This window comes from Papaver somniferum, chromosome 1, assembly GCF_003573695.1.
Source record: "Papaver somniferum cultivar HN1 chromosome 1, ASM357369v1, whole genome shotgun sequence".
Lineage (NCBI taxonomy): Eukaryota > Viridiplantae > Streptophyta > Magnoliopsida > Ranunculales > Papaveraceae > Papaver > Papaver somniferum.
Genome location: NC_039358.1, coordinates 66,773,735 through 66,798,762, shown reverse-complemented (window position 1 = coordinate 66,798,762; position 25,028 = coordinate 66,773,735). Strand labels below are relative to the sequence as shown.

The window sequence follows — 25,028 nt, the reverse complement described above, 5'->3', positions numbered from 1 at the left end:
ACTAGTTGTATAGTTGTTCAATTGTTTATATTCTCATAGAAGTATACAAGACACAATTAAAGCAAAATCGATTTTGATTCACTCGAATCAATTCATGAACATTATAGCCACGATTTGCAAAAGATTGCATTCCTTAATATATAAATGTATTAGTTCATGAACAAACCGATTTTAGAACATAACCTACTCAAGTATGCAAACGGGTACGCATACCTAAGTGGCCAGACTTAGTTTGGGTTCGCCAGTATGAAACGGGTACGTATTCCTCCAAACTCAGTTGAATTTCCGGACATGAGCTTTACGCCAGTACGTATACGGGTATGCATACTAAGTTCTCGGACTTTCATTAAACCAACCACTACGAATACGGGTATGCATACTATGGTTCCCGGTCTTGGAATAACATGCAACAGTTAGCATACAAGTACGCATACTGTGCTATATCCAATCATGGTTAATTGTTCTAAACTCCCATTTCAATCATTGAAACATTCTTAGAAGACGATAATATTTGTCTCACACAAACTATTAGCTTCAAAGCAATTTTAAAGTGATTGAATGATAAATACGAAACATTCCGAGTATACATCAAATGACTGTCTCACACAAATCATGTAATATGTTACCAGGCGATTTTCACATGATCATCTTATGACTTTCGTCAAGAATATAAGATGAACTTGATTAAAGCGAAAGCTTACCAACACATATTTCGAGAAATATGTAAGCGATTTAAACTCAGCTCGAAATACCAAATGTGTATAATTGAAGTCTATATAGCTATATGACTTTTGTCTCAAATAGGAGATAGAATAGATAGACTTTCGAGTGATAGATGAGTTCAAGTTTTCACATACCTTTTGTTGATGAAGCTCAACAAGCTCCCCTTAGTAGTTCTTCGTCTTCAATCGATGAACGTCGTGAAGTCTATTGCTCAATTACATTTACTATCCTAATCCGAGACTTATCTATAAGTAGATTAGAAATCAAGACTTATAGTTTTGGCAACTAAACTTGACAACAAGCTTGAGATAGCAACATTTGCGAGTTCGACCGAGCAGTGCTCTAACAAGCTACAATATAAATATGTCTTCAAATTTGCGTCAATAAGTGACGCTTAAAAGTGAAAAACAATTTTGAAGAAAAAAAGCTCAGACCTTTAGCCGCAACTTAAGTAAATTAATTAACAAGATAAAAGTGATGGAAAAACAAATGTTTTATGGGAAGATTACGTGCTTTGTACTATTCAATATCCTTCGCCTTTATGTCCTGCCTATGCATGAAAATCTTGCTAACTGTAAATTATGTGGTATGTATCAAGGGATAGGGTAGAGTTTGAGTGCAAGAAGTAATTTGCAGCGATAAGATGATATGTGGGTTGAAATTACTAAGACGATGGTGAAAATTAAAGAGGTGAATTATTGGGAATAGATAGTGGAGTGAGATTGAATTTGTAATGTAAAGCTTTTGATCATGAAAACTAATGCATCATATGACACCAATTTTTTCCGATTGAAATATTTATAAATATTTTAAATTCCAGTCTTAATAGTGTATCACCGATAAAAACCGATAAAATCTTTTGTATGGGTGTATCAGACCCGACCGATACGATACCGATATACGATATTAACTACTTTGCGGGAAACTAAGGATAGGGGTGAGCATTTGGCCCGTAATCCGCATATTTATCCGGGAACAACCGTATTTTTGCGGATAGATGCCCGGTCTGTTTGTTAATGAGTTGGATGCAGATGGATTTTTTGAAATCCAACGATTACGGATTAAGCCCGGATGCAACCTTGAAAATCCGTTGGATATCCATACCCGTTAATTAAGGACATTTATATAGTTTTAGAAAATACATAGATAGTTTAGGAATTCTTAGGACGTTTGCTTGGAGTGTTGTATAGAATATGTAGGTTTTATAAGAAGTCATCTATGTTTAGTTTTATTTCTTCGTTATAAATTTAAACTAAAACAAATTCATTGGAGTATCCGTACCTAATTAGCTCATCCGTGCATCCATTCGATGCAAATCCGTCGAATATTGAATTGGATGTGGATGCCAAATTTGAAATCCTTAATGGATTGGATTGGATTGGATGCGGATGAGGTGAAAACCGGCTTACATCGGCCCATGCTCACCCTAGGACTAGTACGGAAGCGTTCAAATAAAGCACCAAAAGCCCATGGGCCTCTTTTGAGAGCGCAATGGGGAATAGCACAAAAGTTCGAAGGGTAAAAGAGTAAAACACAGTACCTTATACACCCTAGAAAAGATTTAAGTTCGACTAGGGTTTATATTTTCATTAAGCCGTCTTTGCTATCTAGGTTTTCTCTGCATTTTATCGATCCAACTTTCAGAAGAGCTCAAGGAACTCCATCAGGTAAAATCCTCTACTCAGATCTATTCTTCACCTTCAATCTTCATTGTTCAGTGACTTCTAATCTGTAGATTATGAGATTTCAGTTTAGATTTCTGCATATTTTCATCATCAGCTATCTTTTTCGTTTCAAATCGTGCTTAGTTTGAACAATAATATTGTGTTTTAGGGTTTAATATTGTTCATACTGTCTGCTACAACAGACAGTATGAGTTGCGAACTATTTTTGTTCCGGTACATAAGCTCATGATTCAGAAAAATACTTATTGTATCATATAGATCTTATATTTTTGTATTTTTTTGCATTTTCGTCAGTGATACTTGAGCCTCGGGTCATCTACCTTATAAGAGTTTTAATTTTTGTTTATTTTTGCTTTTATATTAGGGTTTTGGTTATATTTTTTTTTTTTTGTAATCTCTTATGTGTTGTTTCAATTGTAGTGAACTTGAGAATTGAAATATGGCGACCGTTGCTATGATGAAACCCGGAGCTGGGAAGGTTGGTTTTGAAGAGCCACAAGAACAAATGCACCGTATCAGGATCACTCTTTCATCCAAGAATGTAAAGAATCTTGAGAAAGGTTTGTCAATTTAGTGTTTTGTGTAGTTGACTTACTTATTGTTATCCAGTTGAAGGATATGGCTAATTTGTTGAACTTGTCATGTTAACAGTCTGTAACGATCTTGTGACTGGAGCTAAGAACAAGAGGTTGAAAGTTAAGGGACCTGTGAGGATGCCAACAAAAACTCTGCACATCACTACCAGGAAGACCCCCTGTGGAGAAGGTAAATTTTAATGCCAATTTCTTTTATTATTTTTGTTGGACTTGTATTGATAGCATTTGATTTGAAATGTTACAAGTTGGATTTTGTCAGGTTGATTATTTGGAGAAGCATGACTAGCTTAAATTTCAGGATCATCTGTCACTGTCGATTCTCTTTTTATTTTACTAAGTTGCTAATTATTTGATGACACTTGGATGTGTAATAACTTTTCATCTGGGAAGTGTCTTATGTAACTTACTCTGTATTTATGATGCATTCGGTTTCTTGGTGTTAGACTTCTGCATGTTTTTGACCTTTAAACAGACAGTGTTTGGGCATCCCGAATTCATAGTATCTTTTTGATCTTGGGATACAATGGTTTTATCAACTGAGTATGCAAAGTTGTACATTAGTTATAGGTCCTTCCAAAGGCTGAGAACTTTGAGGTACAAGGTTTTTGTATAACTCAAAAGTTGCTTTGTCTCTGATCACTTTAGAGACCCAAAATATGTCTCTGTTTATAGGCTCATTGAAATATTTTGTCTAATGTCTGTAACTGCCATTGCCTTTCCCTGGATGGATGGTTGCTTGCTTTCTTGAATTGCATTTGTGAGGGTGTTTGTTAGTGCAAGCTTGCTCAAGGGGTCTACACTTTCATTTTCCTTATATGATGTTGACAAGTTTTCACACAATAATGCTGTAGAATTATAAGCACATGAGTGTTATGGCTCATATTTGACAGGTTGCTTAAGTTAGTTTTTTTATGTATTATCTCAGCTGTGAATACTTGCATTGTTCTTTGAGCTAGTTGGTTTACCAAATCACTGTACATCGTGGTTAATTTCCTTGTCGTTATTTTTCAGGTACCAACACCTGGGATCGTTTTGAACTCCGTGTGCACAAGAGAGTTATCGATCTTGTCAGTTCATCCGAGGTTGTGAAACAGATCACTTCAATTACTATTGAACCCGGTGTTGAGGTTGAGGTTACCATTGCTGACCCATGAAGCATCTAGTAAATGGTTATTTGCAGAATCTCTCTTTTATGTTTGTTTCTCTAAGTTTTTCTGTATCTTGAAGGGGGACAAGAATGGTTAGTGAGTTTTAAAGAGGATTAGCATCTAAGTTGCTTTCACTATTAGAGGAGTGTTTCTTCTTCTTTGCTTAAACCATGTTAGGGGTTTAATCACTTAAAGTTTATCTACAGCCATCTTTTTTGATCACTATTATCTTCTTTTCTTTCTTTTTTGGGCGTGTAATTGTCAGATTGAACTTAATTCAATACACCTTGACTACTTAGATGCTTTATTTCTTTTAGTTATCGTATCCTGAACCTGCTGACCCTTGTTTAAAATTGTGGCCTAGTAGCTCATTTGCGAATGCAACACCCTTTTTTATTTTACAATGCTCAATCCTGTCTTGTGTGATGGCCTGCACTCCACTGCTGAGTGGCGTGACTTGATAAAAATCAATGTTAACAGGGTGAAAAACCATTGGTTTTCCTGCTACATCAAGGCTTGAAATTTGTGTTTATTTGGCTAATTTTCTTTGAAGTGTTGTAGAGTAAGATGAGTTCCGAACACTTATTAATTAGAATATTGTTAGTTGTCAACAACACAAGGTGTGCTTTCTTTTGGAGAGTGGGAGAGATCAGCTGACACTTGTTGAGCCTCTTTAGTCTTTACTCTTTCGGTTGCTAAAGCTGCCTTTTTTAAAAGTTCCGTTCCTATCAGTTCCGTTCCTATTACTATGAACAGATCCAAAAAAAGGTTGCAACCAAAACCACTCCCACTCTTCAAGCAAGCATTGCAGCTGTATATATATTATAGGTACAGCTATAATAGCCCATTTTTTCATCTATATAAAAAATCTCTTTATAACAAAGATTATTTTAACAAATTTGAAGTGACAGAAAAGTAGAACCTAGAGATTACGCAGGAGGGAAGGCCAACAATGGCATACAGTCCTTCTTAAGCAAAGAAGGAAAGAAAGGATTGAAAGGAAATACAGATGACCAGCATCCTTCAGTAATATCAATAATTGCCTCCCAGCAGGATTTTCCAACAGATTGAACTTGCAAAGTTGCGAAAAAAGTGACCACCTCTTTTTCGCACTGCTCCACACTTCGAAGTTTTGAGAATAAGCATTCTCCAAGTACTTCATCATCTTGTTTAGTAGATACAGTTAAACCACCAGTTGACAATGTTGCCAATGCAGATGAGTGAGGCTGGATAAGTTCACAGAGTTGCTTGAGCTGATTAGGCAAATTGTTTAGGAACCCGAAGTGGCGAGATTCAATTTTTGGAAAGTCGAATTTTGGTAAACATTTTTCGCCAACCTTAAATATGACCACGCAACAAGAGGATATAACATTGAGTGGTATATGAGGGTAGAGATAAGTCAGGTAAACATTTGCAGCACATTGCATTATCTGTGGGGATACTGACATGCATCCCAAGAGATCAAAATCTTGAAGTTCCATATTTTGAGTTTGGAGGTAATCACTAGGTGTTGTTGGTGCGGCCACAGCCACAGGCAAATACTCGTCCACGTTCTGTGAACGATCTTCCTGGGCTGTTGTTGAAGAGATAATAATCGATATCAATAACACTGTTATGCAGTTCACCGCAAAGACTGGTACTGATGGTGTTTTTCTGCCATTCTCTCGTTCCTTTGTCATCATCATTATCATCTCGGCAAGAAAAACCTATCGGATCAATGCACACGCCTACGTATGGGATATGAAGGTGGAGATGCTGGTAAACGTATTTATAGCAGTGAAAGATGTGAACTCCAACAAGACAAAGAACGTACATCATCAATCAATGTCGAAACGGTTATCTGTTTATGAACATTTACATTGGTGTGTTTAATGTCTTAACTTGACATCAGTTTTTGGGCTAAGCTTGGAAACTGTAAGCAGGATCTTTTATGGCAATAGTAATTAGTAAGTACGTTTTTCATTTCATGAATAAATATTACTATAAAGGAAGTTTTTGTATTCCTGCAACAGTTTGTGTGCACTTCTAAAATTCTTGGCACCTGAATTTAGTTTTATTTGAAAATGGTTGATGCAGACAAGATTTCACACAATAATGCTGTAGAATTACAATTTTACAAGATTGGTTATTTGCAGATTCTCCCTTTAGTTTTTGTTTTTCTAAGTTTTTCTGTATTAAGAAGGGGGACAACTTAGTGAGTTTTAAAAAGAGGATTAGCATCTACAGCTATCTGTTTTGATCACTATTTTCTTCTCTTGTTAAATGACTACTAAAGTGTTTTTGTTGCTTGAATTGCCGTATCCTGAACCAGGAGGATGACCATTCAAAATGACAAAAACTGCGGCCTAGTAGCTCATTAGTGACACTGCAACGCCTTCTATTTTTTTACAATGCACCTGTAAAAACCTTGTTCTCAATCCTGTCTGATGGTCTACAACTGAGTGGTGGGCTGGTGGCACTTGATGAAATCAATGTTTGCTCATGCTTCTGTAGATTCAAAAGAGTTGTAACCAAGACTACTTCCACTCTCCCAGCATTGCAGCTGTGCAACGCGGTTTCCATGTCGCACCGACAAAATAAACAATCGAGTCATCAACTCATTATTAATCCATAGATTCACATCCACCAGTACAGTACCCGCTGCTTCACGGACGACAGACTTGCTCAATCAAATAACCTTCTTCTTAGTCCTTCCTCAAAATTGCATAGGTTGGATCCTCTTAATCTTCTAATTTACGGACGTCTGATCAGCAAATTCAGGCACACGAAAAATATAGGAAAAATGTAGAACCAATCCAGTGGACTTTGATTACGGGGATGAACACATGGACAATGGTGTGGGTCCCAACCAGATCTATTTCAAAATAAATTAATCAACCGTCAAGATTTTTCACTTCTAACACATACATAACCACATCTCTGGTCCCACAGTTTACCCCATCATTTACTTCCACCCCTCCCCCATTCTACAAATCTCTCCCCTCCCCCGCTCTCAGAAAGAGCACCAAAATTCAGAAAAACAAAAAGAAACTGAGATTCAATTCAAGAAATCTACAATGGCAGAAACACAAGAGAATCATGTCAATTCCGGATCTGAATCAACAAACGGAACGGCACCAAGAAAGATAGCTCTAATCACAGGTATTACAGGTCAAGATGGATCATACTTGACAGAATTTCTTTTACAAAAAGGTTATGAAGTCCATGGTTTAATTAGGAGATCATCAAATTTCAACACACAGAGAATCAATCACATTTACATAGACCCTCATAATCATTCTAAAGCATTGATGAAACTCCATTATGCTGATCTAACTGATGCATCATCTCTTCGTCGCTGGATTGATGAAATCCATCCAGATGAAGTTTATAACCTTGCTGCACAATCACATGTTGCTGTTTCTTTTGAAATCCCTGATTTTACTGCTGATGTTGTTGCTACTGGTGCTTTACGTTTATTAGAAGCTGTTAGATCTCATATTGCTACTACTGGTAGATCTCATATCAAGTATTATCAAGCTGGATCTTCTGAAATGTTTGGTGCTACACCACCACCACAAGCTGAAAATACTCCGTTTCATCCTAGATCTCCTTATGCTGTTTCTAAGGTTGCTGCTCATTGGTATACTGTTAATTATAGAGAAGCTTATGGGATTTATGCTTGTAATGGGATTTTGTTTAACCATGAATCGCCTCGTCGTGGGGAGAATTTTGTCACCAGGAAGATTACTAGGGCTGTAGGGAGGATTAAAGTTGGGTTACAGAGTAAATTGTTTTTGGGTAACTTACAAGCTTCAAGAGATTGGGGTTTTGCTGGTGATTATGTTGAAGCAATGTGGTTGATGTTGCAACAAGAGAAACCTGATGATTATGTTGTTGCGACTGAGGAATCACATTCTGTTGAAGAATTCTTGAAAGTGTCATTTGGATATGTTGGATTGAAATGGGAAGATCATGTGGTTATTGATAAGAGGTATTTTAGACCAGCTGAAGTTGATAATTTGAAAGGTGATTCTAGTAAAGCTAGAAAGGTTCTTGGATGGAAGCCTAAAGTTGGTTTCGAACAATTAGTTAAAATGATGGTTGATGAGGATGTTGAATTGGCTAAAAGAGAGAAAGTTCTTGTTGATGCTGGTTATATGGATGCTCAACAACAGCCTTAGTAAGCTGCTTCCTTTACTACAGTAATAATGTCTTTCTTTCTTTCTTTCAGTATTACTATAATTGTCAACTTGTTATTCATTTGGTTCTTTAGTTAATCGGTAATGTTTTCTTCTGTGCTTTTTTTGTTTTCTCTCGAGTTGAGTTGGTAATGTGTTGTTGTTTTTGTTTAGTTGGCATGAATCATTTATTCTATGAAAATGTTCCACTTTAAGATCACTTACAGTAAAGAATTTTGTTTTTTAATGTTCATTGTCTTCAAATTTGTTTGCACATTTCAAATTTTACAGAAATTATACTGCATTTGTGTTAATAGAACTTGAACACATATACATTCAAGTTCCTATTGTACTCGGGGCAAACCTCATTTTCCTGTGTTCAGCCTGATGAAACCAACACTGCAATGGTTGTGGTACTTCGTCTCTGGATCTTGAAGATCTTTGATGACCAAATTGAAAATGTTGGGATGTCTGATTCGCTATTTCACTTGATCCTGGATTCTTAACGGGCATCAAAGTTAATATAGTGCATTTCATTTGTTATGTATGTGATTTATTGACTCATTGGTGCTTTCTGGTTTTGAGGGGTTTGCCGATTCAATTTGGTGCAAAACTCAACTCACTGTTTGTTAGAAAATGTTGGGAATCAACAACACCTTCCCAGCGTTTTCTAACAAAAAGTGAGTTGATTCCCACCATTAAAATGGATTCAATCCATTTTTAATCATATACCAGTGAGCAGTGGATATTTGCTACTGGTGGTTAAAATGGATTGAATCCAGCCTGACTTGTTACATCTTACCAAAAACAGACAAAAACAGAGCTGCAAGTTGAATCTGGTACAACTCTGTAGTTTGGACTTTGGAGTTTCCTGTCGTACTTGAGTGGTTTTCTCGGCCTCTTGTCCTCAGTGCAGTAGACAGATTCACCTCCAATGATTCACTGTTGCCACATTCACTCTTAATAGTGTGTTCAAGGCTATGCTTCTGGTTTTAATGATTCACTGTTGCCACATTCACTCTTAATAGTGTGTTCAAGGCTATGCTTCTGGTTTTAATGATTCACTGTTGCCACATTCACTCTTTATAGTGTGTTCAAGGCTATGCTTCTGGTTTTCTTGTAACCGAGGATGGTTATCCTTGCTTCAGTCAGGAGTCTCAGGTCTACTCTTATAGTTCATGCACAAGATCACAAGTTATGCCTCTGCATTTTCTTTATCTAGGCTCATTGGAGCTGCTTCTCTGAACTTTCACGTTAATGATTCATTTCATGAGAAGTTCAAACCTATAATATGAAAAATCAGGAAACTCTACAGCATGGATGAAGTATGGTCTACCTATATTAGTCATCCCCTCACCGGCAGGTAGAAGGCAATCTTGTTTAGCCAAAGCATCCCCTCATAGACATGCTTGTATCTAATGCAGTCATAAGTAGCACAGGTAGGAGATCATCTTTGATGAACAAACCAAGGGACACTGCTGTTTTTTTTTTTTGAACATGGGACACTGCTGTTGTTACTACACTACTAGAGTCTGGCCAAATCAAGATTCTATACAAAGCTCGTTGCACAACACACTCTAAACTCCCAAAAACTGCCCAAGTTTCAGCCAAGCAGTAAGTCGTAACCCAAAGTCCCATCTTCTTATGCTGTTTCTAAAGTTGAAAACACATCGTCTCATCCTAGATTTCCTTGTGCTGTTTCTAAAGTTGCTGCTCATTGGTACACTGTTAATTATAGAGAAGCTTATGGGATTATGCTTGTAATGGGATTTTGTTTAATCATGAATCGCCTCGTCGTGGGGAGAATTTTGTTACCAGGAAGATTACTAGGGCTGTAGGGAGGATTAAAGTTGGGTTACAGAGTAAATTGTTTTTGGGTAATTTACAAGCTTCAAGAGATTGGGGTTTTGCTGGTGATTATGTTGAAGCAATGTGGTTGATGTTGCAACAAGAGAAGCCTGACGATTATGTTGTTGCGACCGAGGAATCACATTCTGTTGAGGAATTCTTGAAAATGTCGTTTGGATATGTTGGATTGAAATGGGAAGATCATGTGGTTATTGATAAGAGGTATTTTAGACCAGCTGAAAGGTGATTCTAATAAAAGCTAGAAAGGTTCTTGGATGGAAACCTAGAGTCGGTTTCGAACAATTAGTTAAAATGATGGTTGATGAAGATGTTGAATTGGCTGAAAGAGAGAAAGTTCTTGTTGATGCTGGTTATATGGATGCTCAACAACAGCCTTAGTAAGCTGCTTTCTTTCAGTATTAATTACTATAACTGTCAACTTGTTATTCATTCAGTTCTTTAGTTAATTGGTAATGTTTTCTTCTGTATGAATTGTTTGATCTTAATTGATCTGATTCATTTCTTCTATGATAATGTTCCACTTTATGATTACTTACAGTAAAGAATTTTGTTTCATTATCTTCAATTTGTTTGCACATTTCCAATTTTATAGCAATTATACTGCGTTTGTGGTAATAGAACTTCCCCAGGATGCACTCTCAACAGATCCATTAATAGCTATAACAATATTGATGCAGTCTTCTTGCAGATGCAACTATGAGATACCTTTCTCAAGCACCTATCTACTGCTTCAAACATTGCCATTACCTCTGCCTAGTGCCCTACTCCTTATCTAGAGGTGTGGTATGTATGGATTTTGCCCCTCCACATTGACCTGCAAAATTCTCAAGTATTACTCCAATCCCAGTACTTCTACTAACCTTCCAAGTGAAGCATCAAAATTTATCATAGTAAATTCTTCTTTTGGAGGAGACCAATTTTGTGATCAGAGAAATTGGTCTGTTGACTTTCAATGGATGATAGTATTGGTTTGTTCCCAATCATTTATTTCAGTTTGTGTTCTCTGCAGAAACTGGTTAGGTTCCGCCTGCACATTTCAAAATTACAGAACATCTCTTTTTCCATATATTCCACATAGTAAAGCACATAATCTCAGATTCTTTTGGTGATTCTCACCATAAAAGTTAGAAGCTCCCCTCTAGAATGGCTAAATTACCTGCAATTCTAAGAATATACTCCCTCCGTTCCTTTTTAATAGGCTGGTTTCCTAAAATAAATGTTTCAAAAAAATAGGCTGGTTTCCTAATTAGGAAAGTCAAATGTTACTTTAGTTTTCTGGGACCACTTTTCTCTTAACTTCTTTTGATGGCAAGTGTCATGTGGACCATTTCACTATACTTCTTTTGCTGACAAGTGTCATGGGGACCATTTCACTTCACTTATTTTATTGACAAGTGTCATGCGGACCACTTTCAATGATTAGTTCTCTTAATTTCCTTAATTTTCTCCAAAAACAAAACCAGCCTATTAAAAAGGAACGGAGGGAGTAATAATCTATACCAAACTACAATTTTTTAAAGAGATCACATAGAATAAAAAAGTGCTGAGGATTTTCATTATAATTTCTACATAAAACACACTCAGAGGGAATTGAAGGAACAAACTTGTTTAGTCTTTCTCTACGAGGAAGACAATTCTGTAAACATTTCTACATAAAATGTTGAACCTTAGGAGGCAAATTCAACTTCCAGAGTTTTTTCCGGGGATGATTATTCCGATTTTGAAATATAACATTATATTCTGGAATGTAACATTATATGCAGAATTTACAGCAAACTCTCCATTTCTAGTCGTAGTAGTCCTAGTTCATCGGATTTTATCATATCATTGCATAGGGATCCTAATCATGCGAATCTTTTCAACAATGGAATTATCAAAGAAATCATCAAAGCATACTTACCTTCCATCTTTTTGTATTTTGTATCTTGATCAATGAGTGGAATAGTGCTAAGTAAACCATCACGGGTAGTGTCATAGGTCCGAAACACCCAAATGCAACAGCCAACCTTGACAATGACACTATGCTCCACAACACAATTTCAGCAAACTTGCACTTAGCCAATACTTCAACTTCTTGACTAAATCTCTATTCAGCCCATACTAATGGGCTTGGACTCGTTTACGAACCGCGACCTACAAAAGGAATGTAGGATTTTCTTTGATGTTTACACACCAAGATTGAGCAACCCGTGAAAACACAATTTGTATGAGGAGACAGATGCAATAGAAAGCTTACTTAATTATTCTAGAAGGACATAATAACTTTTTAACCCAACTATACACAAATCAAACCATTTTTTGCCCCATCTCAAGATATATACAAATGGGGTAATGCCAGGCTTGTTACCAAGTGGCACGATGTGTAGAGAGATTCTCATGCACTATTTTTGGTTGATATTTTTGAGCAGTGCCGGTGATATAATCATAGTAATGATGATAATCAGGGTTACTAGAGCTTTCTAACTTCCTCTTCATTTGACCAGACATAATATTTTTCCGATATCTTGAAACTGTGTCAGCAACATGAGAACCCGTTTTATTGGATCTATTTGTGTTGACAGCGTGTTTAGTTCGTAAAAGATTATGAGTTAATCTAGTGAGATTCCATATCTTTGAGCTTAAAAAACGTTTTCTCAACCTTCCTTTCTTTTTAACTTTTCCTTTAGATTTTTTTTCACCATCTAAGTTTTTCAAGGTCTTAGATGAAAAGGGATTATTATGAGAAACCAGATGTTATGTCCATAATAATCTTCGAACAATCCTTAAGGAGTTCTGGCGTGCGTTACAGATGCCAAGAGCAAGTTTTCCAAAGAAATTTCCTATATGACAAATTTTTAAGGATCAATCAAACACAAACTTATTAGGTTTATAGTGTTTGTCTGCTCTGATACCAATTGAAAATGCGGGGGTCTAACAACCACACCCAATAATTCGTTTGGCAATCTGAGAGGACTTACTCCAATACACTTTATAGATAATCAACTAGACAGTCAGACTCAATCTAGATTAAGTATATCAAAGATTTTAATATCTCTAACTCTTAATTCAATCCGCAATTAACAAATAAAAATCTGCGAGCCCGATTGAATATAAGAGGAAGTACTTGAACGGTACTAAAGACCAATGTTCAAGTGTCAATCAATGTAAATCAACAACCCAAGGTTGGATATTCTAATTGATTGATCTTAACGCACAACCTGTGATATTTCAACTATATAACAAAATATAATGCGGAAAAGAAATAACACAGACACCAGAATTTTGTTAACGAGGAAACCGCAAATGCAGAAAAACCCCGGGACCTAGTCCAGATTGAACACCACATTGTATTAATCCGCTACAGACACTAGCCTACTACCAATTAACTTCGGACTGGACTGTAGTTGAACCCTAATCAATCTCACACTGATTCAAGGTACAGTCGCGCTCCTTACATCTCTGATACCAACAGGATACTACGCACTTGATTCCCTTAGCTGATCTCACCCACAACTAAGAGTTGCTACGAACCAAAGTCGAAGACTTGATAAACAAATCTGTCTCCCACGGAAAAGTCTATAGGATTAAATAAATCTGTCTCCCACAGAAATACCCAAGAGTTTTTGTTCCGTCTTTTGATAAATCAAGGTGAACATGAACCAATTGATAAACCAGACTTATATTCCCGAAGAACAGCCTAGTATTATCAATCACCTCACAATAAACTTAATCGACTAGCGAAACAAGTTATTGTGGGATCACAAACGATGAGACGAAGGTGTTTGTGATTACTTTTCTATCTTGCCTATCGGGGATATAAATCTCAAGCCAATTTTACAATTTCACTCAATCATGATAGAAACAACAATATCAGATCACGCAACTAGAAAGAGAATAGTTGGGTTTGGCTTCACAATCCCAATGAAGTCTTCAAGTCGTTAACCTACAGGATCTCGAGAAGAAACCTAAGGTTAAAGGAGAATCGACTCTAGTTATGCAACTAGTAGCACACATGAGGTGTGGGGATTAGGTTTCCCAGTTGCTAGAGTTCTCCTTTATATAGTTTTCAAATCAGGGTTTGCAATCCAAGTTACCTTGGTAACAAAGCATTCAATATTAACCGTTAGATGAAAAACCTGATTCAAACAAGCTAATATATTTCAACCGTTAGATCGAACTTAGCTTGTTGCACACAAATGAAATGTACCTCATTTAGGTTTATGTAACCGTACCCAAACGTGTACACCATGTCGGTTCACAAATAGTTAAATGAGGTTAGCCATATGATTACTCTCATATCAACCTTATTCATCTTAACCATAACTAGTTCAAATGACTCAAATGAAACTAGTTAAAGAGTTGTTCAATTGCTATATTCTCATGGATTTAAACAAGAACACAATTGAAGCAAAATAGGTTTGATTCACTCGAATTGTTACATGAACATTATAGCAGCGGTTTGCAAAGATTGCATTCCTTAGTGATAAATGTTTGCGTTCATGTACAACCGATTTTAGAAAGTAACCACTTAAGTATGCGTACGGGTATGCATACTTAAGTAACCGGATTTGAGTTTGGTTTAGTTTTCAAACTCAGCAGAAATTCACGGACGTGAACTTTCCTCCAGTATGCGTACGGGTACGCGTACTCTAGGTAACCGGATGAGTTTGGTTTTGGTTTTAAAACTCAGCGGAAATTCACGGACATGAACTTATGACAGTATGCGTACGGGTACGCATACTTACCTAGTCTCCTACAACCTTTTTGTATACACACAAGTATGCATACTTTAGGTTCCCGGTTATTGGACTTATACACTAATGTGCGAACACACTATGCTTATATCCAAAGATGGTTACAAGATTCTAAACTCTTTATTTTAATCATTGAAACATTCTTCTATAATGACAATAGCCTTTTTCACACACTATTAACATCAAAGCAATTTTCAAGATATTGAAATAATCATTATCGAAACATTCCAAGTCTTACACCAAATGATTGTATCACACAAACCATGTAAGATGTTACTCGACAATTTTCTCATGATATAAGATGAACTTGGTCGAAGCAAAAGCTTACCAACACATATTTCGAGAAATATGTAAGCGAGATATACTCAGCTCGAAATCTCAAATGTGTATAGAGAAAATTATATCGTAACACGAATTATGTCTCAGTATAGGAGATAGATTAGAAATAGACTTTCCAAGTGATAGATGAGTTTAAGTCTCCACATACCTTTTGTCGATGAAGTTCCACAAGCTCTCCTTAGTAGTTCTTCGTCTTCAAGTGATAAGCGTCGTGAAGTCTAAGCTCAACTACACAAACTATGTCCTACTTTGAGACATCTATAAATAGGCTAGAAATCAAGACTTATAGTTTTGATCACTAACATTGAAAAACATGCTTGAGATAGCAACGCATGCGAGTTCGACCGATCAGTGCTCTAACATTCCTCGTATTGTTGCTCTAATTTATTTATATTTGAAGCAAGTTGTTGTTCTGATGAAATCACTAAGGATTAACGTAGGGCATACGATTATAAAGAAATAGTATGAAAAATAACAAAAGACACTCACGATATTCACCAAGCGATACTTGAAAAAAAATTCTTCAGAATTCAAGACACGAGACTGGTCCAATTGAAAAGACGAAGGTACCCAAATACACCACAATCTTTTATTTATCAACCTATAAATCCTCTACCGATTGTGATCGTCTATGGGCAGAGTTGAGACAATACAACAGATTCGGTTCACACTTCGTGTGATCGTCTATGGATACGAGATCGAGATAATACAACAACAAGATCGAGATAATACGACAACAAAGTGTGTACTTGATAATTGGTTCGGTAATAACTGAAACTCTATAGGATCAATATCAAGTATTACAGAGTTAACGTACTTGTGTATTTTACTTAATTATAATAACAATTATAGTTCAGAAAACAAAGTAAAAGACACATCAAGATTTTGTTAACGAGGAAACCGCAAATGCAGAAAAACCACGGGACCTAGTCCAGTTTTGAATACTCTCAAAATTAAGCCGCTATATAAAATCTAATACCAACTTCCTATAGTTGAGACAAAGAAGACTACCCCTAGCTACTTAGTTCCCTCTTTATCCCCGCGCCTTCGACTTCTAGAGTCACGCACGTGAATAGCAGGTCCTTTGGATCGTATTCCAAAAAACAAAGGAAGAATTTGTTTGGTAACCACTCTAATCAATCTTGCTAGAAGATAATATGAGTTGTTCACAAAATCTCTTATGTTTAATCTAATAAACTCCTTTGTCTGGTTAGATCAATATATCCGATGATTATCGAAATAACCAAGTTTAGATTCGCACTCAATCAATATAGATCCCAAAGAGAAACTATAAAGTAATGTCAATATCACGCAAGTAATCAATCAGATCTATCAAAGATAACCGATTCTAGTTGTATCCTAGCCGATCAAGGTTTGCGCACGAAATCCACAAGATACGAAAACTAATAAGAATTCTTCTTCGTCTTGAAATCTTCTATTGCCTTCAAAAACCTGCACAACAACACTTGAATCCTCTTGTGATCAATCACGCACAGAACGGAGTCTGTTAACAATGGATTATCACAAGATGTCTTTAGATCCGAAGATGGTTCTAAATATCCCGTTGAACCATCTTCTCTTATGTCAATATATCAACGGGATCTTTAGAACCATCTTCGGATCTAACAATGGATTATCACAAGATGTCTTTATCATAAGAGAAGATTCTCAAATATGAAAAAACTAGGTGCAACAAAGTTTCAACAACCGTTAGTCAATCAAATCAATAATCGAAAACTAATAACACTGCAGTTATCTAGTTTCCCACCAACGGTACTCGTAGAGCTTCTTGGTCCCACAGAAGTCTTTAAACGAGCGGTCGTAAGAGATTTCACCTAATTAGGATACTTTTCTCTTCGAATCGACGGCTCCACCAGAAACAACAAGAAATGAAGTTTGCATGGCTCTTAGGATAGTTTGTAAGAAATGCAAACTCAAGTATTTATAGACCAAGGTTGTTTGGACAACAAGGAAATTTCAAAACCGAAAATATTCTCAAGATATGCATTAAAGTACTTAATTTCGGCTTTCCTATTTCTACTTAGATGCCAAACCTATAATTCCGAAAACTCTCAAAGAAAACTTCTATTATTAGTTTATCACATCAACTAATTATATTTTCCAGAGGATATGCTTTAATTGCTGGTAATTAAAACATATATGATGAAAATTATAATTAAATGCTTTTCAATTTTTCGGACTAGGGATCACCTTGAGTATCAAGGAATATCTTTGAACAATAAATGATAAGAGCTATGTACATGTTCAAATATGTCGACATCTAGAAGTTTCTTAGCAAAGCCTGATTCCAAGCTTCACACAAAACCTATAGAGATATGTGAATATTGGAAACTCGGTTTTGCTTGTTGGGATCGGTTGTACCAACCTCACAATGTAAGTTATGATCGGTTATACCATGTTTTCCCAAGCCAGATTGTGATCGATTACACCTTGCTTCCCAGAGGTAGCTTGTGATCGGTTACACCTTACTTCCTGAGTTAGCTTGTGATCGGTTGCACCTTTCTTCCCAAAGGTACGTAGTTTGTGATCGATTAACACTAACTTCCCAATTCATCATGTGACATGTTATACCTTGGCTCTGAAAGTAACTTATGGCCGGTTACAACTTGCATTCCAATATAACTTGTGATTGGTTACAACTAGATTTTCAATGAAGCTCATGACCGATTGCAACAAACTATATTATATAGGCTATGACCGGTAATACCATAAATCTCAACAAGTCATATTCCATTGGTCATCCAAAATATATTCATAGAATAACAAGACCAATCATGATTTTCCTTTCGATTATGAAAGCAAGTTCATACATCTACTTCCTTAAACTCATGTAAAGATACATAGTTTTCTAGGATGAAATCATACCTTTATAATGCACACATAATCAAATAATATATACAATAGATTATGTCGATGTCGTACTTACGAAGTTCCAAAAGATAAGCGTTCATATTTCGTAATATGTTTCCTTGACACTTTGATCATACTATAATGACCAAGTCACATCACTAGAGCATTATATACAATATATACAGCTTCACATACTATGTTTTCAATATAACACGATTTGAAAGATACGTTAGGAATAGAAACAAGATCAAGTCAATATTACTAACCTCAAGTGGAAGGATGATGTCGTCGTTGTAGTCGTTACTTCTTCACATTCTTCAGGTCTTCGGAGTAATACTTGTACGTCTCAACATTCCTAGACTTTCTAGTCTAACCTAAAGGAAGTTGACTCTAGTATTTAATCAAGCGACTCTAGATGAGTTTTGATACTAAAATATGACAGCCAAACTTGACATACCAACGCCTGGTGAGTTCAACCGATCTATGCTCTAATATTAACTATACATTAATACAAGACTCAATGCCCGAAGTCGAAATAAAAGCACGTATTGAGAAAAACATGGTAACACTTACCGCAGTTGGAAAACAAATTGAATGCGGAACGCAACTGTTAGAGCACTGCTTGGTCAAACTCGCAAGCGTTGTTATCTCAAGCTTGTTTGTCAAGTTTAGTTGCCAAAACTGTAAGTCTTGATTTCTAGTCTACTTATAGCTAAGTCTCGGATTAGGATAGTAAGTGTAGTTGAGCATTAGACTTCACGACGTTCATCGATTGAAGACGAAGAACTACTAAGGGGAGCTTGTGGAACTTCGTCAACAAAAGGTATGTGGAGACTTGAACTCATATATCACTCAAAAGTCTATCTACCCTATCTCCTATTTGAGACAAAAGTCGTATAGCTATATATACTTTGATTATACACATTTGATATTTCGAGCTGGGTTTAAATTGCTTACATATTTCTCGAAATGTGTGTTGGTAAGCTTTCGCTTTAACCAAGTTCATCTTATATTCTTGACGAACGTCAAAAGATTATCATGTGAAAATCGCCTTGTAACATCTTACATGATTTGTGTGAGACAGTCATTTGATGTAGACTCGGAATGTTTCGTATTAATCATTCGATCACTTGAAAATTACTTTGAAGCTAATAGTTTATGTGAGACTGCTATTGTCGTCTTCTAAGAATGTTTCAATGATTGAAATGGGAGTTTAGAACAAATAAACATGATTGGATATAGCACAATATGTGTACTTGTATGCTAACTGTTGCAAGATTCCAAGTCCGAGAACCATAGTATGCATACCCGTATGCGTACTGGTTGGTTAACGAAAGTCCAAGAACTTAGTATGCATACCGGTATGCATACTGGCGTGAACTTCAAGTTCCGGAAATTCAACTGAGTATGGAAGCTATGCGTACCCGTTCGCATACCGACAAACCAAAACTTGGTCTGGCCACTTAGGTATGCGTGCCCGTTCGTATACTTGAGTAGGTTATGTTCTAAAATCAGTTTGTTCATGAACTAATACATTTATATAATAAGGAATGTAATCTTTTGCAAACCGTGGCTATAATGTTCATGAATTGGTTCGAATGAATCAAAATCGATTTTGCTTCACTTGTGTCTTGTATACTTCTATAAACAATTGAACAACTTTACAACTAGTTTCATTTGAGTCATTTGAACTAGTTATGGTTAAGATGAATATGGTTGCTATGAAAGTGTTCATATGTCTAACTTCCGTTTACTATTGTTGAGCAAACAAGGTGTACACGTTTAGGTACGGTTACTCACATATAAATGAAGTCACTTTTCATTTGTGTGTAACAAGCTAAGTTCGATCTAACAGTAAAAAGATATTATCTTGAGTCTAATCAGGTTTTCATCTAACGGTGAATATTGAATGCTTTGTTACCATGGTAACATTGATTGCAAACCCTGATTTGAAGACTATATAAGGGAGAACTCTAGCAATTGATAAACCTAATCCCCACACCTCGTGTGTGATACTAGTTGCGACTAGAGTCGATTCTCCTTTAACCTTAGATTTTTCCAAAACCCAGTAGGTTAACGACTTAAAGACTTCATTGGGATTGTGAATCCAGACCCAACTATTTCTCTGTAGTTGCGTGTTCTGATCTTGTTGTTTTCTATCGTGATTGAGTATTATCTTCTCTAAGATTGGCTCGAGATTTAATCTCCGATAGGCAAGATAAAAAGTAATCACAAACATCTTCGTCTCACCGTTTGTGATTCCACAATATCTTATTTCGCTACCATACGACTAAGATTATTGTGAGGTGATTGATATTTCTAGTCTGTTCTTGGGGAATATAATTCCGGTATATCAATTGGTTCATGTTCACCTTGATTTATCAAAAGACAGAACAAAACTCATAGGTATATATGTGGGAGACAGATTTATCTATTCAATAGACTTTTCTGTATGAGACATATTGGTTTATTAAGTCTGCGACTTTGGGTCTTAGAAACTCTTAGTTGTGGGTGAGATCAGCTAAAGGAATCAAGTGCGCAAAATCCTGTGTGGTTCTAGAGGCGTAAGGAACGCGATTGCACCTTGATCAGTGTGAGATTGGTTAGGGCTCAACTACATTCCAGTCCGAAGTTAACTTGGAGTAGGCTAGTGTCTGTAGCGGCTTAATACAGTGTGGTGTTCAAATATGGACTAGGTCCCGGGGTTTTTCTGCATTTGCGGTTTCCTCGTTAACAAAACTTCTGTGTCTGTGTTATTTCTTTTCCGCATTATATTTTCTATATAATTGAAATATCACAGGTTGTGCGTAAGTTCAATCAATTGTGAATCCACCCTTTGGTTGTTGATTAAATTGATTGACACTTGGATATTGGTTTTTGATACCATCCAAGTTGTTTCTTATAATAATCATGCTCACGGATTTCTATCTGTTTGATTTGCTGATTACATTAAGAAACAGAGATATAACTCTTGGATATAATTTTTTTAATATTGAGTATGACTGTCTAGTTGATTCTCTTGAAAGTATATTGGAGTTTGTCCATACAGATTGCTAAGCGAAATACTGGGTGTGGTTGTTAGACCCCCGCTTTTTCAGCAACAGAAAAAAGTGACCTAACACCACGGGACTAAAAAAAAAATTAGTGGGATTCAGTACAACAAGTAACTGGTTTGAGTAGATACCTATTTCGTTAATATCACTTTCTTTACGTTTTAGCATCTTTCTAACATCTTTACTGATTAAGAAATTGAACATCTGTATACATTTCATGTGTCACTGTTTGGTGTATGGCAATGATCGAGTTTGCCTATACATATATAAAAGTCACCTCTTTCAGTATCTTCGAAGAAGACTTGAATTACCTAAAAACATTTGATGTACATTTTAAGCGGTACTTTTAAATGCAAAACCGCTGAATATAAGGTGAAATTGGGTCAATGTTACTGTCAAGTACCAGGGAGAAAATTTTATAATCCTAACATTAGTCTCTACGACTACTCTAATATTGGATATTAGTAAATAAGAAAAATTATGTACCTTGATTGAAAAAGGAAAGAACCATGAATCTGAAATTGTTATATGGTGAAAATTAATTAAATCCATTTACTTTTTCTCTTTAGAAACTTAGTTATAGAACAACTAGGTGAGGAGCAATGGTGGTTGAAAAAACAGATTCACCTAGGTGAGGTTTGTGATGCGGTGGGGCAAGATGATGTTGTTCGTTTTTTTTTTTTGCCTCTTTGTAATATATGTCTTAATTTCTTGAAACTGTGCAAGACCAGAAATGTTAACAAATGAAGCGTTTTTCAGGAACAACTGAATTTGTATTTAGAAAAAATTTCAGTTACAGAAGTGCACATTTTTGTTTATATAAGGGCATGCCAAAAGAGGCAGAAATGTATTCAGTATCTTATGATGAACTTGAAATTTTTAGTATAAGCCAATGTTGTAGTATTCATTCAGTATCTTATGATGAGCTCTGAACATTATCGCAGATGCACCTTATTAGTGTAACCAAGGCTGTAGTGTACTGATACTTTAATTCTATTTTGACGGTTCTTATAATGCACAATGCAACGTTGATTCTTTTTTGATGGAAAACGATTTCTCATGGTCATCAACCAGTAAATCAGAGATCTTATGAGAGCTTGCAAACCTTTTTTTTTTGCTTAGTGGATTTGTTTCATGTGGGTTTCATTATTGTGTGTTTGGCAGCAAGGGCACTGAAATCATTTGATTTTGCAACTTTTAGCCAAACCATCATGACGGTGTCACAACTTGATATGAAAGTACATCGAGTCGCATACCTAGATGGACAATTAGAATGTGTGGATTTGGCCGATTTTCCAATGTCGATCCTAGCTAAATATTGTTAGTTTAAAGAACAATAAATAGTGTTGAGACGGGAATAAGTTGGAACTCTTATTCAGACTTTTATCCAGGTATGTGGTTTGCCTTCCACTTACTGTGTCGATGATACTTCCCCCCCCCCCCCCCCCCACCTTCCATGCACTCCCTGACAGTCACTTATTTTGATGCAGTTAAGAAACAAATCCCAGATCAATTTACTATGTCTGTAAGAGATTCCACCTTATGGCAGTGCAACCATATCAAGCATGCACAAGATTATTTACTAGTTGTACCCATTAGCGGTCTTAATCAGTGTATCAGACCAAGACAATTCAGAGTTGTGTTTCGTTATCGCCTTGGTATCCCTTTGTTTGTTGAGAATAGTTTATGCCCAAGTTGTAACAAATCTATGGAAATCTTTGGGGATCACGCGCTTCATTGTGATAAAGATGTTGGATATAAGTTTCGACATGACCTTGTTCGTGATTTTATTGCTTACATTTGTTACAAAGCTGATGTACCTGCGCGTATGGAAGTTTCTCTTGGTTTTCTGACAGATGATGACAGAGATCTGAAACCATCTGATATCCTCGTTCTCAACTGGGATAATGGGAAAGATGTTTGTATGGATGTTACAGGTATCTCTCCGTTCACTGGTGATGGTGTTCGTTCTTTTGTACCAGGAAAAGCAATCTCTAGTGCGGTTTCACGAAAACGTACTAAGTATTTGGACAAATGCGTTTGACATGGTTTTGGTCTTGGTGTCCTAGCCTTCACCACTTTAGGGGAACTCGGGGAGGATACTTTTGGATTCTTCAAGCGTCTGAAGAATTTCCTTATTAGCAATGATGCTAGTAGCGGCTTTGGTAGTTTCATTTTTTATTGATTAGGCATTGCTATTCAAAAGGGAGTTGGAGCCCAGCTTGTTGCTAGGCTACCAACCAAAAGCTTTTTATAATCATTTCCACTAGTAATCAAATATATTTCATTTTACTATATGAAAAAGCGGGGGTCTAACAACACCACCAAATATTTCGCTTAGCAATCTGTATGGGCTAACTCTGAAATACTTTGCTAGAGAATCAACTAGACAGTCAGACTCAATCTAGATAAAAGTATCTCAATGAGTTAATATCTCTCTCTTGATTTGATTTTTACTCAAGCTAAAAACAATAGCGAGTCTTTATCAAATACAATAAATAACTTGGACGGTACCAAAGACCAATGTCCAAGGATCAATCAATATCAATCAACAAGCAAAGGTTGGATTTCCAATTGATGATCACGAACGCACAACCTGTATTATTTCAATTATATAAAATATAATGCGGAAAAGAAATAACACAGACACCAGAAATTTTGTTAATGAGGAAACCGCAAATGCAGAAAAACCCCGGGACCTAGTCCAGATTGAATACACACTGTATTAAGCCGCTACATACACTAGCCTACTCCAAGCTAACTTCAGACTGGAATATAGTTGAACCCCAATCAGTCTCCCACCAATCCAAGGTACATTTGTACTCCTACGCCTCTGATCCCAGCAGGATACTACGCACTTGATTCCCTTAGCTGATCTCACTCACAACCAAGAGTTGCTGCAACCCAAAATCACATACTTGATAATAAACAGATCTGTCTCACACAGAAAAGTCTATCAAAGGATAAATCTGTCACCCACAGATAAACCCTAGGTTTTGTTCCGTCTTAAGATATAAAATCAAGGTAAACATGAACCAATTGATAATCCGGTCTTATATTCCCGAAGAACAGCCTAGATTAATCAATCACCTCTCTACAATCCTTCCTGACTACACAAGCGGATGGTCGAGGAATCACAAACAGTGAGACGAAGATGTTTGTGACTTCTTTATCTTTCCTATCGGAGAACTCTCACGATCTCAAGTCAATCAATCGATTGTACTCGTACGATAGAAGATGCAAGATAAGATCACACAACTACGATAAAAGTAGTATCGCTCTGGCTTCACAATCCCAATGAAGTCTTTAAGTCGTTAACCTGATTTTAGAGAAGAAAATCAAAGGTTAATGGAGATCGACTCTAGCGGGCGCACTAGTAGCACACAGACGTATGGGGATTAGTTTTACACAATGCTAGATGTATCCTTTATATAGCCTTCAAATCAGGGTTTTGCCTTAGTTACAAAGCAATCCTTATTCACCGTTAGATGAAAACCTGATTTAGATTCAAGCTAATATTTCTCAACCGTTAGATCGAAAACTTAGATTGTCACACACACTTGGGTAGACGTTTACTGGGTTTGTGAAAACCATGCCCAAACATGTACGTGTATGTTTGTTCAACATAGTAACCCAAAAGGTTAACCATATGAGCATTTCATATTAACCTTGTTCTTCTTTACCATAACTAGTTTAATTGACTCAAATGAACTAGTTAAAGAGTTGTTCAATTGCTATGAGATCTTATGTAACTACACAAGACACAATTGAAACAAAGATGATTCGATTCGATTGAATCAGCTCATGAACATTATAGCCACGGTATGCATGATTCCTTAGTAATTTAATGT

General features: G+C 36.3%; 2 protein-coding genes and 1 pseudogene across 2 annotated transcripts; all 3 read left to right on the top strand.

Annotated features, from left to right (window-relative positions):
- The first annotated feature begins 2,283 nt into the window (after positions 1–2,283).
- LOC113289840 (40S ribosomal protein S20-1-like) lies at positions 2,284–4,459 on the top strand. The gene is made up of 4 exons (XM_026539249.1): positions 2,284–2,390; positions 2,829–2,968; positions 3,060–3,173; positions 4,016–4,459. The coding sequence occupies exons 2-4, from the start codon at positions 2,848–2,850 to the stop codon at positions 4,156–4,158; spliced, it is 378 nt and encodes a 125-aa protein (XP_026395034.1). The 5' UTR covers positions 2,284–2,390; positions 2,829–2,847; the 3' UTR covers positions 4,159–4,459.
- A 2,645-nt stretch (positions 4,460–7,104) lies between these two features.
- On the top strand, positions 7,105–8,559 carry LOC113289839 (GDP-mannose 4,6 dehydratase 1). Its single transcript, XM_026539233.1, has one exon. The coding sequence runs from the start codon at positions 7,209–7,211 to the stop codon at positions 8,313–8,315; it is 1,107 nt and encodes a 368-aa protein (XP_026395018.1). The 5' UTR covers positions 7,105–7,208; the 3' UTR covers positions 8,316–8,559.
- A 1,378-nt stretch (positions 8,560–9,937) lies between these two features.
- LOC113326533 lies at positions 9,938–10,688 on the top strand (annotated as a pseudogene).
- The last annotated feature ends 14,340 nt before the right edge of the window (positions 10,689–25,028 follow it).

What these genes read in the sequence shown, in the direction of transcription:
- LOC113289840 (XM_026539249.1), top strand. Translation starts at nt 2,848, where the DNA reads ATGGCGACCGTTGCTATGATGAAACCCGGAGCTGGGAAGGTTGGTTTT. An exon ending in TGTAAAGAATCTTGAGAAAG is followed by an intron (nt 2,969 to 3,059) that starts GTTTGTCAATTT and finishes TCATGTTAACAG; the next exon opens with TCTGTAACGATCTTGTGACT. An exon ending in GAAGACCCCCTGTGGAGAAG is followed by an intron (nt 3,174 to 4,015) that starts GTAAATTTTAAT and finishes GTTATTTTTCAG; the next exon opens with GTACCAACACCTGGGATCGT.
- LOC113289839 (XM_026539233.1), top strand. Translation starts at nt 7,209, where the DNA reads ATGGCAGAAACACAAGAGAATCATGTCAATTCCGGATCTGAATCAACA.